Source organism: Panthera pardus, unplaced genomic scaffold (genome assembly GCF_024362965.1).
Source record: "Panthera pardus isolate Hobbes unplaced genomic scaffold, ASM2436296v1 HiC_scaffold_12, whole genome shotgun sequence".
Classification (NCBI taxonomy): Eukaryota; Metazoa; Chordata; class Mammalia; order Carnivora; family Felidae; genus Panthera; species Panthera pardus.
In genome coordinates, this window is record NW_026526677.1 from 89,728,207 (window position 1) to 89,743,511 (window position 15,305).

General features: G+C 43.3%; 1 protein-coding gene across 3 annotated transcripts in view; it reads left to right on the forward strand.

Moving 5' to 3' along the window:
• The first annotated feature begins 680 nt into the window (after positions 1–680).
• Positions 681–15,305, forward strand: part of ETS1 (ETS proto-oncogene 1, transcription factor) — a 132,540-nt gene continuing 117,915 nt past the window's right edge. Inside the window, exons 1-2 of one of the 3 annotated variants that reach the window (XM_019421387.2) lie at positions 681–790; positions 14,236–14,321. In XM_019421387.2, the coding sequence (XP_019276932.1) occupies positions 14,253–14,321 (69 nt within the window). In that variant the 5' untranslated portion in view covers positions 681–790; positions 14,236–14,252. Of the gene's footprint in view, positions 802–14,235; positions 14,322–15,305 lie in introns of all 3 variants that reach the window. The other 2 variants (XM_053900267.1, XM_019421388.2) reach the window with 2 other exon arrangements.

The window sequence follows — 15,305 nt, forward strand, 5'->3', positions numbered from 1 at the left end:
ATGGAGCCACTCAGGTGCCCCAAAACCAATCTATTCTAGAAATCACCCAAGACCAGGCTTATATGAATAGGGTATTTTAACTTTACTTTTAAGAACTCCCGATGCTCTACTTGGTCAGCTGCCTTCCATATAATTATTTTCTTCTTCTTAGGAAATATCACATTTCACATCAGGTTAACAGAGATAAATAAAAAGCCAAAGCAGGTAACTATTTGGTAGATATCCTACTTTCTGACTGTCTTTCCGGGCCTGATTCTACAGCAAGCCCGGCCTCTCCAGACCCCTTGCCTGGGTTAAATGGGGCTCCATTGAGAAAGTCAAGAAATGTGAATCCATGAATATTCACATATTCAGTAGAAAGTAAACCTAATGCATCCGCGGAGGACCAGACAAGTTATCCCACTGAGCTAGCTGGCTCACCTCCCTCCCTGGTACTCTTCGTGGCTGAGTTATATTTAATTGAAGGATAATTTGAAGGATAGAAAATAAGGTGTGATCTGGTGTCGCTCCAGCCAGTAACAATATTTGCTCTTCCACCTAGACCGAAGAGCCTGTCCCAGCGGCTGCCTCCGCGGTGTCAGGGGCTAGCAGAACACAGCCTTTTTTCCAGCCTCCCCAGCCTTGACCACACCCCCCAATTTAAGGAGGCAGCTCTATTAGAAACATTATGGTCTTTGCATCCTCTATAGCCACCGAGCGGAGGATTCCTGCAGGTAGTTGGAAAGAGACCACAGACATTGAGGGAAGCTTACTCAGGACCTTTTCCTCACCCAGTCTCTCCGGCCAAGTAGTAAGTGAAGTGTGAGTTTCTGCCTAAAACTTTGCTATTTTCCTTTTCCTTTTTTTTTTTTTTTTTTTTTTTTTGTTTGTTTCAGTCTGTGGAATTAAACAGTAAATTGATGGGGGACTTTCAGGATACAAGTGGGTTTTCTTTTCCTCTGTTCACATGTTTCTATAGTTTCCATTCATAATTTTTCAAAAATACTTCCTAACCTTCTTAAAATAGTCTGAAATCAGTTCGTTTCACTCTTTCCCCTGCTTTATAAAAGCAAAATCATACACGTTTTAGATACTTGCAGATTACTTGTCAGAAACTCTGAATTTTCTTTGCATATTGGAGCGGTTCCAAAGAAATAAAGCTGTAGTTAAACATAGAAATTCCTTTTCCCCCCCCTTTCACTCTTAGCAAGCCTGTTGCTTTACTTTTTTTTTTTATTTTTATTTTTTTTTAGCCTAGCAGCTTAATGAATTTCTGTGGAGAGGGAATTGCTACACGAATCTTTCAAGCCAAACTAGCCAGGTTTTTGTTTGTTTGTTTGTTTGTTTGTTGTTTTTGTTTTTTAGTGTTTTTCCCTGTTCTGTGACTCCATGTTCTTCCATATTCTACCTGTTTTGGGGGGCTGTGGCTGAGGCAGGGAGAGTCTCAAAGTCGGGGGGGGGGGCATTTCTTTTCTCCACCGCAGAGCTGAACGTCAGGGGCACTGCTATGGGCTATGGCTGTGGTCGGGGGTGTGGATGGCCATTCCCCTCCATTTGGGGATTTTATCCTGCAATGCCACTTCGTGGCTTCGGCTGTTAAAACATCCCTGTTACCCCTTTTAAAGTCACATTTTACGTGAATGAACTGTTGAAAAGACTAGGCATTTGCTTGTAGGTTCTCCTCATTGCCTTTTGGGGAAGATTTTTTTTCTCACCATTTTTTCTCGGTCACTCCATACCATTGCCGTGTGACTAAGGAGACAGACCTATTTGCCACACAGCAGGAAATACAGATTCTAAAATGATAATTCTGGCAGTTCCATTTGATTTGTAACATGACTGGCATTTTGACCCTTTCATCAGTTGTGGTTCTGGATTGCATCGTCTCTTTTTTTTATCCTAAAAGAGGAAAACTTTTGCTCCTGCAGGCGAGGGCTATGCACGCGTGGAGGGTTGCTGCGTGGCCGCTGTTGCTGTTGAGATTCTTACTTACCTGTTGTTCCTGAATGGAGGGAAGGGAGAGCTAATGAGTTAATGTCTGCAAAGTGCTTTGAAGATGAAAAGCCCTTTTCATGTGTTCAGCATTGTAGTTATTAATATTAATATTTGAAGAAGCATGCTGCTTCTAATTGTAAATCAACAACTTCCATACTTGCCAACTCAGTAGTGAGAAAACAAACAGCCGAGGCAGCCACGCAGCCTCTTCCGTCCTGGTTCCGCTGCTGAGGACTGAGGATGAGGGAAGCAGAGGGTCTGATGAAAGTCTGATTACAGAGAGGGTATCTCTGCCTTTCAGGCTTCTGGCACCAAGGTGCTAGTTGGTAGAGGTGCTAGAAGGTCCAAGAGTAGAGCCTGGAAGAAGGCGGGTAAAAGGTGTAATCCTTCAACATCTGGCGATCTGTGACCTTGGCGAACTGGGTGAGAGCATGGACGCAGGCCAGTTGCCTGCCTCAGATTATAATGAAGTTCAAAGGCTGAGTAGGCTCATAACTGGAACCAGCGCTGGATTTGGAGTCAAGAAAGCGGATATGCATTTGGGTCCTAGTAGAGATGGGCTTGGTACCTGGGAACAAGGTATTTAACCTGACTGTGCCTTGTTTTCTTCATCCCTAAAATGTGAATAATGATTTGTGCCCCACCTACTCCACAAAGATGGGCGACTAGAAGTGAACAGCAGTCTAACAAATTGGGTGTGTGGGTGCAGGTCCCTAGGGGAGGGTGGGGTGGGAGACTGACAAATACATGTTAGGGACACAAATAATTGGCACTGACAGTCCTCTCTTTGATTACACACGGAGCCTCAAGGTAGAACCGAATTTCTCCCCGACAATTCGAATTTGGCCGTCCTTCCTGATTTTATTTATTGAGGAAGGGATCTGCTTTCCACAGCAACTCTCCTTTTCTGATTACCCATTTAAAATTCCCATCTAAGCATCAAGTGGCAGAAGGAAGGGTTACACCCCAGAAGCTGGTATATCAGTCCCCCTTCCCCCCTTCTCCCATTTCTTCCTTTCGATATGGAAATGTAAAAGTATTTAGTATTAGAGCAAACTAAATGTGCTATGCAGCAATTTAGTGGCCCGTGAGGCAAGCTGGGTGAGTTTTCAATCCTGGGGAAACTTAGGAAAATAACTTGTTTTATGCCTTTCATCTCCTTTGTCCCTGCTCTACCGAAAATGTAGCTTTAGGGAACTCAACTATTTATTTATTTATTTATTTATTTATTTATTTATTAAATTTTCTTTCTTTATTTTGAGAGAGAGAAGAGAGAGCACAAGTGGGGGAGGGGCAGAGAGAGAAGGGGAGAGAGAGAGAGAGAGAGAGAGAGAGAGAGAGAGAGAGAATCCCAAGCAGGCTCCATGCTGTCAGCACAGAGCCTGATTTGGGGCTCAAACTCAGGACCGGTGAGATCAGTGATCTGAGGCGAAACCCAAGAGTCAGCTGCTTAACTGGCTGAACCACCCAGGCGCCCCAGGGAAGTCAACTTTTTCATCTTGGTGATACTCTGGGTATCATACCTGGTTTCCTCCAATTCACCAGAGGAAGGATAATAATTCCTAATATTTATTGAGCACTTGGTATGCTCCAGGACCCTTGCTGAGTGCTTTGCACAGACCACTTCATTTAATCTACAGGGAAGTATTTGAGGTGGGCACTTTTGTTATTCCCATTTAACAGATGAAGGTACTGAGGCTTGGTAATATGACAAGTGTAGAAGAGGGACCTGATTAGAACCAAGGGGATGTGAGTCCAGACCTTGGGGCTGGCACTGTATCTCGCAGGAACTTTAGTAGCTCTGAGATACTTACATGAGTTCGGGCTGGATTTTTCTGCTCAGACTGATGTTTTGGTTTTACATGGGAGAATTCTGTGGATTAGGCTTCTTTTCCAAAGGGGGATCTGCCGCTCAACTATTTGTTGTTAGAGAGTAATACTGACTCTGAAGGAAAGCTACAAGGTCCAGTTGATCAGATCAGCAAATCTCTCCTTCAGTCTCTCTCATGACAAATATTGATCGAATTTCTATGCTGTGTCCAGCCTTGTGTTGGGTGATGTGACAGATGCAGAAGGAACAATAATGGAAGTTTTGTTCATAAAGTCAACATAAGTTATTTCAGGAGACAAGATCTTACCTGAAAAGGGGTTGAAAGTAAAAGACAATATAAGTGTTAAGCGATGTGACCCAGTCTGAGTGTTTTCGGACTTCAGATGGCAAGAATTGGTGTCTAACACAGGGATAGAAAGACATTTCTTTTCTTTTCTTTTCCTTTTTTTTCTTTCTTTTCTTTTCTTTTCTTTTCTTTTCTTTTCTTTTCTTTTCTTTTATGTTTATATATTTTTGAGACAGAGAGAAACAGAGCATGAGCAGGGCAGGGGACAGAGAGAGAGGGAGACACAGAATCCGAAGCAGGCTCCAGGCTCTGAGCGGTCAGCACAGAGCCTGACGCGGGGCTCGAACTCAGGAGCCCTGAGCTAAAGTTGGATGCTTAACCGACTGAGCCACCCAGGCGCCCTGGGGAAAGACATTTCTGATCAATTTTGTTTCTCAAAGAAAAAGAATACATTTGATATTCTACCTGGTCAAGGGCTGCTGCTGTCTCAGGAACTCAGAAGAGAATGTTTAGGTAGTACTAACTAGAATGAAAACCAAGAAGCAACCTTTTAGTGAAAATGTCAAGAAAATATTCTCGAAGGGGGAAATAAAGTCTCTAAATTTCCAAGCCACCGGGAAAAGTCAAAAACCCCAGAATTTCAGCCTTTTTTGCATTTCGAATTTTTTTTAACTTTTCATTTCGAAATAATCTCAGATGCATCAGAATTGCAAAACACAGATCGAAGAGTTTCCGACAGATGTTAAGTCCTTGGAAATTGTGAAAAATATAACGCAAATGACGACGTAATCGTCTTTGTAGTGCCCCCAGCCGTCTTTAGTCCAGAGGGATTCCTGTCAATGGGGAGACCACAGCGATGCCCATTTCTTGACATTAGAGGATAACTCAAACCACAGCTTCTCAGGAAAGGCAAGAAGCCTTGTCATATGTGGCCATCATGTGACATGTGGCTTGAGAGGCACTGACAGTGCTGAGTTCCACGTTCCCCTGGCCAGGCTCTTATTGTAGTGAGGATAAAAATCAAACTTCTCATCAGCCTGCGCCACAGACGTCTTCTTGCCCATTCCTCGGTGGGCTCTGTCTCCTGAACACCTGCCTTGTTAGGATTACTCATGAATTTAACCGAGTTTGTCCAGACGCTGGCGTGCTACTCAAAGCGAGGTCTTCGGAGAGCTGCTGCCTGGGCATCAGGTGGGATCTCGTTAGAAATGCAGATGGTCAGGCTGTACCTCGGACCTGCTGACTGGGGCTTAGCATTGTAACGCAATTCCCAGGTGATTCCTATGCAAATCAGTTGGGGAAACGTGCTCCCCCCACCCCTGGCAAAAAAAAAAACACAAAACCGCCAAACACAACAAAATCGAAAACAACGAACAAACAAAAATTCTGGCAATATTCTCCGTAGAAGCTTACAACTTCCGTAGGTGTATATCTAGTTGCTAATGGGTTACTCCACCAAAGACCGACATTTATGTCAAAAAGATGTTGGTTTCGCTCAAGATGCGACAGTATTTCCCCATTTGTGCCCTGGAATCTTCCAATGAGTTTGTTCCTCAGTGCCAGAAAGATGCTTACTTCTTGGTTTTATGCATAACAATGGTACAAACAGACTACCATTCAACAGCAATGGTGGCTCTTTGCTGCAGTGAAATTCTTAACTAATGCTTATGGAAGGGAATCTTTTGCTGATTATTTAAATGCAAGTCCCTTAGAAAAAGAGACAGGGATTTAGGCCATCTGGGTTCCACCTATGGTACCTGAATGAATAGCCACCTTGGGCAGTAAGAATAATAATGTATAAAAACCACTATGACTTAATTAGTGAACGCTTACTAATGCCAGTCACTGTGACAAGAGAGCAATACATAATAACCACTATTTGTTGACCGCTTTATCATGCGTAAAGCATTCTGCTGAGCACTTTTATTTTATAGAACCCTCCTCAATAATCCTGAAAAGGTTGGTATTATCATCTCCATTTTACAGTTGAGGAAACTAAGACTTTGTGAGATTAAGAGACTTGCCCATGGCCATTGGCTCAGTAAGGAGCTACAGGTTAACTCACCGTCTGCAACTCCCGAGCTCTTTATCACTGATAAACACGTCACCTCTCTGAAGTCAGTTTATTCCAATAAAAAATGGCAGATTCGGTGAATTTGTTTTCCAACTCCAAAACTGACTGAATTTGCAAAATCCCTCTTCGTGTAAGAATGGCAGCAAGCCGTTCAAGATTCTACTGAGAAATTGGAACCTTACAATTTGGGCAATAAAACAACCGAAACTCCACCGTGAAAATCACAATCAGACATAGTCCAAGGAGCTGCTTGCTGGATTTGAGAGCTCTCAGGCAGCTGGTGTCCTTTAGTACAGTTGGAAAAGGACATTCTCAATATCCATCCTGTCCCCTTTTCATTGTTCTCTGAGTGTCTACCTCTGTGTGTGATGTCTCTCAGTTTTGTTGAGCACTTCTTAAGAGCCAGAACCGTATCTGAAGTCTAGATTTATATCCAACATGCGCCACGCGTGTAAGTTGACAAGTAATTTAAACTTCTAGGCTCTTTGAGGATTCCTTTGGCAGCATCCGTTGGGTTAGAGTTGACGTTTTAGTCTTTCGGGCCTTCTTCAGATTCATCTTGGCCAAGAATCTCATACGTATATCATGACCTCTGCTACATCTGTCATTGTGAAGCACAGAGTACTTCCTGTCTTTTCTCCAGCTTACTGTTTTGTGTTTCTAGTCTCTTAGTAAAAAAACCATTTTAATTTATCGACTCAGTGATCATTTGCTGAATTTCATGGCGCATCCATGTAGCATTTGAAGAATAGCACTTGGAGACCAGGCTGTGAGCACTTTTACTGTAAACCAGTGTATTGAATGTTACCTTCAGCCTTCCAGGAAATGTTTCCACGCGAAGCCTGGTTGACTACCAAAAGGAGAGCATTAGGTTTTGCAAAGTTTCAGAGACGAGGATTGACATTGTGGTCATCAAATTCCTCTCATTTAGGAGCGGGTGGGTTTTAATGTACTCCCTTGATGTTTACAAGAAGGGACTCCATTCTGCCCACTGTTCATCATGCCATGCCAGCAGTTGACAGGGAGGGACTTGTGTCCACACAGAGGAAACATTAAATAGTCTACGAGGCACTCCTTATTTCCGAATTGCTATGGTGCAGCAGACCAAAGCAGTCTTTTACTCTCTCTCTTTTTCAGGACATATGAAGGAGTTAACTCGTTGAGGAAGGGCAAAACACTGTCCTCATGTGATAGTCCGATACCATGAGTAACAGCACATAAATCAGACCACTGCCTTTATGGGTCAGGGCTGGCTACTTAATGTTTATTTATTTTTGAGACAGAGGGAGACAGAGCGTGAGTGGGGGAGGGGCAGAGAGCGAGGGAGGCACAGAATCGGGAACAGGCTCCAGGCTCTGAGCTGTCAGCACAGAGCCCGATGCGGGGTTCAAACCCATGAACCGTGAGATCATGACCTGAGCCGAAGTTGGATGCTTAACCGGCTGAGCCAACCAGGCGCCCCAGGGCTGGCTACCTAAAATAAGAAGGAATGTTTACTACTGGAATGTTGAGAAACCTAGTCAAGAAAACAAAGTTCTTATGGATTTAGGAACAAGGAGGAGAAACCGTCTCCAATCCTTCAAACTATTTTTTTTCCTCCTTATTGCAACCACAAAGTTTCCTTGGGAAACTATCTGAATATGCTTAGATTGACGTTCTTGCCAGAATTGAACTTGGTAGCTTTTGTTACACTGCCAGATGAAAGGAGAGATCCACTAAAATGATTTGAAAAATGCCAATGAATTACTCATGAGAGTTGGAGAGAAAATGATACAGGAGAATAGATAAAAGTTGTCAATCTGGTGCATTCATTAGTTTAGGGGAAAATATGATCCTGCTCGTGGTTAACATTAAAGAAGTCTCAGCTTAGGGTTGCATATGGATGCATGTGACCACAAGTGATAACTCTTTTTTTTTTTTTTTGCCCTAGATCTCTCTTCCACTCTCTTGGATATACTCAGGCCCTGAGACCTACTGTTGCACATTCTAATTCTATTTCATGGAAAGGTTCTTCCATTCAGTCAATAAATGTGTTGCATGTCTACTATGTGACATATAAAAAGATAGTCCTTACTCTTAACCAACTCAGGATTCAGGAACAGAAACAGATATGCATACAGGAAGTACTCTGAACCAAATACCAAATACCAAAGTAGGCAGGTTGTTATGGTGAGTCCTGTGGAGGAGGGTGGAGAATGCCCATCTAACTGCTTAGGAGGTTGGGGGAAAGCTTCCTGAAAGAAGTAATGCTCAGTCTGAGTCTTTAAAAACAGATTTTTCATGGCATTCCGAAAGAAGAAACTCAAACTCTATTCATTGGAGATTCATGGTGTTGCCTTGATAATATAGAGGACAATGTCTTTAGTTTGGCAAAGGTTCTGTCATTTTTCTTTGAATGCATAATCCTTTTAGAGGTCAAATTCTTTTTCTCCTGCATTCTAGACCAAAAGGGTGGTTTTTTTTTAATACGAATTAATGAGAATCCTAAATTGTTGATATTAGGAGAAATCCTTATTGCAAATCTATGTAAATTTTGCATAGCAACTTATCCACATTATCCACATGTCACGGCTTTATTCCACAGTTGAATTGTCCACCTGTAATCTTTACATTGAGGATACACAGTAGCCATGACTCCTGACCCATGAAGGTAATAGGGAGACTAGGGGGTAATGTCAGATGGAAAACACAATGCCTTTGTCAGTGGCTGTAAAATTTTGGCTTCTCTGTTATGGAAGGCAGTTTGTACGCGTTCTTTGTCCCAACACTACCACTTATAGATATTTAATGAGAAGAGAAAACATTTTGGGAACTTTTATAATCACATGGAATTCGGGACAAATTAATTATACAGTAATAAGCGGCTCGTTAAGAAAAGAATAAGGCACCCATATAATAGAATACTTGACAACCATAATCTTTGGAATGTAGAGTTCTATTTCTTGACAAAGAAGAATATTCATAGCATTATGTCAGATGTCAGTGAAAGAAGCAGATAGCAAAATGGCATGCAGAGAATTATATCACGACGGTAAAATTATGATCATACGTATACGTTATACCTACATTTGTAAAGGCACGTTAAAAAAATACCCAGGGGAACATTGAATAGAGGGTTAGTATGGTGACCTCTAGATGGTGGGATTTGGGATGATTTTGGCATTCATCTTCGACATTTCTGTATTTTTAGTGTAATTTTTTTTTCAATAAGCACGTATCCCGTTGCCCAAAGCAATCATTTTCAAAAGAAAAAAATGTTTAAGTATAGTTTATTGGGTTAGTTCCCTTCAAGGCATAGTCTCTCCTTGAAAAGCACGTAACGCCAAAAGGAAAACACTAAGTGATGTCACAGTGCTCCACTAGAAACGCAGCCAAGCAGGGGCAGAGTTGATGTGAACTGGGTTCAGCCTTCACGCAGACCTGGTCTCTTTGGGATTTCCTACTGCTGTGGGCTGGCCTGGTGCACCCCTCTCACTCCCCAGCCTCTCTGTCCTCTAGGCATCACCCACACCCTGCCCCAAAGGGATATGGGTGAAAGGCAGTGTCAGCCTGCAGGGCTGGCCCTGTCACTGGGCTTGCGGAGGGTGGAAATCTCCAGAAGCAGTCAGTAGCATGCTTTACGAAGAACAGAGCTCTCCCCAGAGTCCCGCAGAAAACTGTTCAAAATCCATTATCAGACTGAGATACACCCACATAAACCAAATGGCTATCCTTTTTTTTTTTTTTTTTTTTTTGTCCTCCGTAGAGACTGAGCATTTTTCTCTGGAAACTTCTGGGCTAGTGAGGAGAGAGAAGCCCAGGAGAAGGTGGCTGAAGACCCAGGGTCAGAGCTCAGCCTGACCAGTTTACAGGGTTACCTGCGTCTTCCTCCTTATCTGTAAAACAGGGCTTAAGTCAGTTAAAGGGCTAGTACAAGCTTTCTAATCTGCGTGTCCGTCTCCTACCAGCAGTGGCACGGGGGCCAGGGGGATGTACTGAAGGGTGGACAAAATCCTTGCGCTTCTGTGAGAAGGTGATGTTAGCGGCCCACGCTTAGGGATGGGGTCATGCAACAAACCTGATGATTTCAAGCGGATCTTCATCCAGATCTGCAATCTATTCAGCTTCTCTGAGTTGAAAATCCAATGTACATCTGATCTGCGTTATAGTTTCGGCCTTGTGAGAGCAATTCATTCTTTCATTCGCCAATTCAACAATGACAACAACAACAAAAACGAATTCTCTGATGCCCCTTAGTTCGTCTTCGATTCTGGAGACACAAAGGTGAAAAAGCATAGTGCCTACCTTCAAACAGCTCCGAGTTTAGGGCGAGAGGCAAATGGAAACAGATGTTTATAAAACGGTGTGTTACGCCCAGTGATGGCGGGGAACACAGAGAAAGGGGGACACCCCTGGCTGCGGTGAAGGGTGGTGCAGGAAGGGTTCCTGGCAGCCAGAACTTCTTGAGATGAGCCTTAAAGCCAGAGGAGAAGCGGGTTGATAGCTGGGGAGCAGGAGGGCAGAAGGGCATTTCTATCAGATGTGATCATAGGACAAACGGGGGGAAGTGAGAACTGGCACCAGGAGCTTATGGGAACAGCAGAGATTCCATCTTGGGGGAGCAGAGGTACAGTGGTGTGTGGGGGCAATGAGGCCCGAGAGGTTGGGAGCGCCGCTCGTGGAAGCCAGGGCAGTGTCCTGAGGATAAAGCCACTTCAGACCCATTTATCCGCTGCTCTGAAGTAGCTGGTCCCCTTCAAGAAAAATGAACACAGGGGCGCCTGGGTGGCTCAGTCGGTTAAGTGTCCGATTTCGGCTCAGGTCATGATCTTGCGGTTGGTGAGTTCGAGCCCTGCATCGGGCTCTGTGCTGACAGCTCAGGGCCTGGAGCCTGCTTTGGATTCTGTGTGTCCCTCTCGCTCCCTGCCCCTCCCCCCCTCACACTCTGTCTCACTCTCTCTCAAAAATAAATAAACATCAAAAAAAGAAAGAAAGAAAAATGAACTCAGGTCTTCAAAAGTCTGTTCTCAACTGTTCACATTGTTTCTACATTCTGACAGGCCCATGGCTGCTTCTAGGCTGGGTAGTAAATCTTAAGTCACACAGTTGTTTTGTATTTAGGTAATAAACGTTTATAATGCCAAGACCAAAAAAAAAAAAAAAAAAAAAAGTTGGTCCAGCTGATGTTTAATGTTACGTGGGAGGGAATTCTCTTTGGCCAACAAGTCAAAAAAAAAAAAAAAAAAGTATCACGCAGACACTCCTCTTTCTTTTTCTGAAAGGGTTTATGTCCTAAGCAGCTGTTCTGTGTCACAATCTACAAGTGGAAAAAGGGTGAGTTCTTTTTTTCTTTCTCCAAAAAATAATACAGCAGTAATCCATTTCTGTCCCGGAGTTATTTCCTGAGATGAGGGCCCTCGAGTGCCCTGGCAACTCCCTCTTTTCAGCTTCCTCCCTGGGTGAAGGGCTTTTCCCCAAGGGAAGTGTCATTCATATAACGTAGCTGCAGGAACACAATCCCGCACAGAATGCACCATATGTGGGGCTGTAGGTTTCCTCCCTCACGTCAATTGGAAAGAGAACACATATTTCCACTGAACCTTTCCCCAGGCTATGTTGCTGCGAGGGGTGTTGTCCGGCTGGCCTTCAGGACAAGGCTGCCACTTCCAAAAATCCTTTTTCTTACAAATAGGTAAAGAAAATGGGAATTCAGAAGAGTAAAGGTCTTTCTGCTGCTTGTGGGAGTATAGGGGTGACTCATAGGGCCGTGGGGTCACACGTCACACTGTGCAATCTTCCACGATTTCCCACTCCCCACACCCAGAAGAACTGACTACTTTTCTTTTTCTTCCATATTGTTGGTAAACTACTCATCACATGATATTATAGCCATAGGTAAGTCTGTCTTCTCTACTGCCTGAAGATAGAGGCTGTCTTTCTCAGCTTTATTCTGAGTCGGAGAGAATGTGAGGTCCATGATGAGATCGGAGGTCTTTGTTTGCCCGTGGGTCCCAAATGCCCAGAAGAATGTCTATCTAGCACATAGCAGGCACATAGTAGCTATTTGCTGAATGAATAAACAAGTTCCTAGCAAAGGAAGTCTTCATTGTGCTTGTTGAATGAATGGTGGAGGTCCGTGATATCTCAGGGGATCCGCGAGACTTTTTTTTGGAGGACCCTGGAGGGCTGAATGGCTGGCACAAACGGTGACCCCATACCTAGACATTCCCCAAAGGTATAGGTTGCCCTGCAGGGCCGGAGGGATGGCCAGCTTTTCCCTAGGGAATCTGACCATGGTTAATCCATTCGAGGTATGACATACTCCATATTGTTAACTTGTAAATCTCATCTGGGAGTAGATCAAAAGTGGGGATGAATAGACTGATGACGTTTCATTGGGACCTTTGCACCTGATTTCAATGTTAAAAGTAAGGGATGTTTCAGTAGGAAGGGAACAATGAGCTCATTGAGATTATCTTCAGAACGTATGGTCAGGACCCGGCCATGTTGAGCTATGTTGTATGGACCTTATTTCATGGTCAGTGCCCAGCGCGCTCTGATACATAGCAGCTGCTCATTATTCTGAGGAATGAGCACTGAATAGGTGACCACTGATAACAGATATTAACAATGTCCTTGGACTAGCACACTTGGATCTTTTTCTGTTCTTCAATGTCACCACCGGGCGTTCTTCTGGGGGCCATCTTGCTGCAGTGGAGATCAACCCCCTAAAAACAAGGGAACAAAATTTTGATTAATGTAGCCTAACTACCTGTAGTTGTTTAATTTTTTTTAATTAATATTATCTCTCCTGAATTTTTTTTTTTTTTTTTGGAGAAAATGCATCGTAAGAGAAGTAAAGTTTTAGTTAAAAGCAAATAAGCAAAGTCCTGGGGTAAGTTATGTCTTTAGAAGGTTTCTAGCTTACAAATCTCAACCATATGATATTAGTTGCTCTGTGGTTTAGCCCTTCGTGGGTATAATTTTCTATTGCTGAGCCCATTTACCTATTATCGTTTAAATACATTTCATATGAAGGAAGACCTGCTCACTGGCTGTCACCTGAATGAAGACGGTGAACCAACACCACAAACTGAACATAGGACAGGTAGTACTCTATTTTTCTTGAAATGTGCCAGTGGCTTTACATATTAGCAGGAGTAAAGGAAAAGACAAAGATGAACTGGAAAGCAGTGGAGTTGAAGCTAAAATGTCATTTGTTAAACAATGGGAATTTGGCCTTCAGATGATGTGCCTAGGAACTTCATCTTGTGTACATCATTCAAGAAAGACTTTTTTAAAGTATATAATGCTGAGTTTATGAAAGTGTGAACTAATGCACTCTAGAAAGCATTGAGATCAACAGAAATATTTGATACATAAATGATTTTCCTGATGACCGACAGCCAGCTGGAAAATCCCTTCAGCCAGAACATTCCTCAAGCGTTCTTGACATCCAGATTTTCAATGTAGATAACAGCTCTGGACAAGAATTATTTAAAAGCATTTCTCCTCCCCTCCCCCCCCCTCCCCCCCGCCCCAGATGAATAATGTTCAATCCCTTTTTCAGGCCTTCTCTCTGTTTATCTGTGTCTTGAGGTCCTGGTTGATGTGTCTCATAGATAGGGCTTTTCCGTCCTTCTTCCCCTCAGACCTTTCTTTCTTTACTCCTTTATCAATTAATTCACACCACACCTGTGTGCTGAGCTCCTGCTATGTGGCAGACCTAGTTGGGGTGGAGGGAAGGTGATATATGGATGGGGCTGTTACCAAAAATGACACTAAGACCTGGTGCTTGCCCAGAAACCCTACAAGAGGGTCTTTTTGTAGATGCTGTGACTGCTTCTTGTCTACAGCTCACGGAAGCTATCCCTGCTGCCTTGTGGTCAAGAGGGGTCCCGGTCTGGGGCCTGCTCATTCTCTGTGTGCGAGGGGTCCATGTACTTTATCTTTCTGAATTTTAGTTTCCTTCTCTGTAGCATGAAGAGGTGAACTCTATGGTTCCTTGGGAGACAACCCATTGTAAGATTCGAACCCGCCGTGGTTCTAGCACACACGTTGGTGCTTCAGTGAAGACTTTCTCCCATGCAGGTGCTGAAAGCCTGAGGATGAGCTACTTTGTGGATTCCACAGCCAGTGGCCCTGCCCCTTATTCAGCAGTGCGTCCTGCGGTGGCGGTAAGTGGACCCCTCCCTGCTCTTCCTTTGCCCACCTGCCTCTCCTGTCTTCCCCTTCCTTCCTGCATCCTAACCCCTCCTGGACAGAGAAGCCGGGGACCCACCTCCAAAGTTGGAATCAGCCTTGAATCTTTTGGAGGAGCTAAAGTGTGAGATTATCTGTCTTTTTCTCAGCATATAAAATAAAAATCCAAGACTGGTGGACTTGCTTACAAAGGTTTTATTTTAAAAAATATGTTTGTGTTTCAGAGAATGTAACTCAACCATGATTAATGGTGAAAGCCAGGTGATTTTTCATTACTCAGTTCATTTGGTGAAGATTTTTCACATATCGATAGAGCTAAATAACCCAAGCCATCTAATCACAGAATTTAAAACTAGGGAATGTGATAGTAACTTTATAGGAAAATGTCATGTATCTCAGAATAAGAGAGGTAAAAGGAATTTAAAATAGGACCGGATAAAATTTCTTTCCCTTAGGGAAGAAGACCAACCCAAGCTATGTGGTCATCAGTAGAATGTTCAGATGAATTTCTTTTTTTTATTAAAAAAAATTTTTTAACGTTTATTTATTTTTGAGAGAAAGAGACAGAACATGAGGGGGAGAAGGACAGAGAGAGAAAGACACAGAATTGGAAGCAGGCTCCAGGCTCTGAGCTGTCAGCACAGAGTCCAATGTGGGGCTTGAACTCATGAAGTAAACCGTGAGATCATGACCTGAGCTGAAGTCGGACACTCAACCGACTGAGCCACCCAGGCACCCCTAGATGAATTTCTTATAAATGTATTGTGAGAGCAATCCCATAATGCTATCATTGATCCATCCCAATGTTCAATGAATCTTTAATATTAGCTGATGTATTATTAACTATTCCTTCCTAATTGTGTATGTTTTCATGCAAAGACAGCCAACAGAAATGTTGAACTCTTTTCACTTCCTCTGGAAATGGACAGATAAGTTTACTGTTAATTCTTTGCACTACA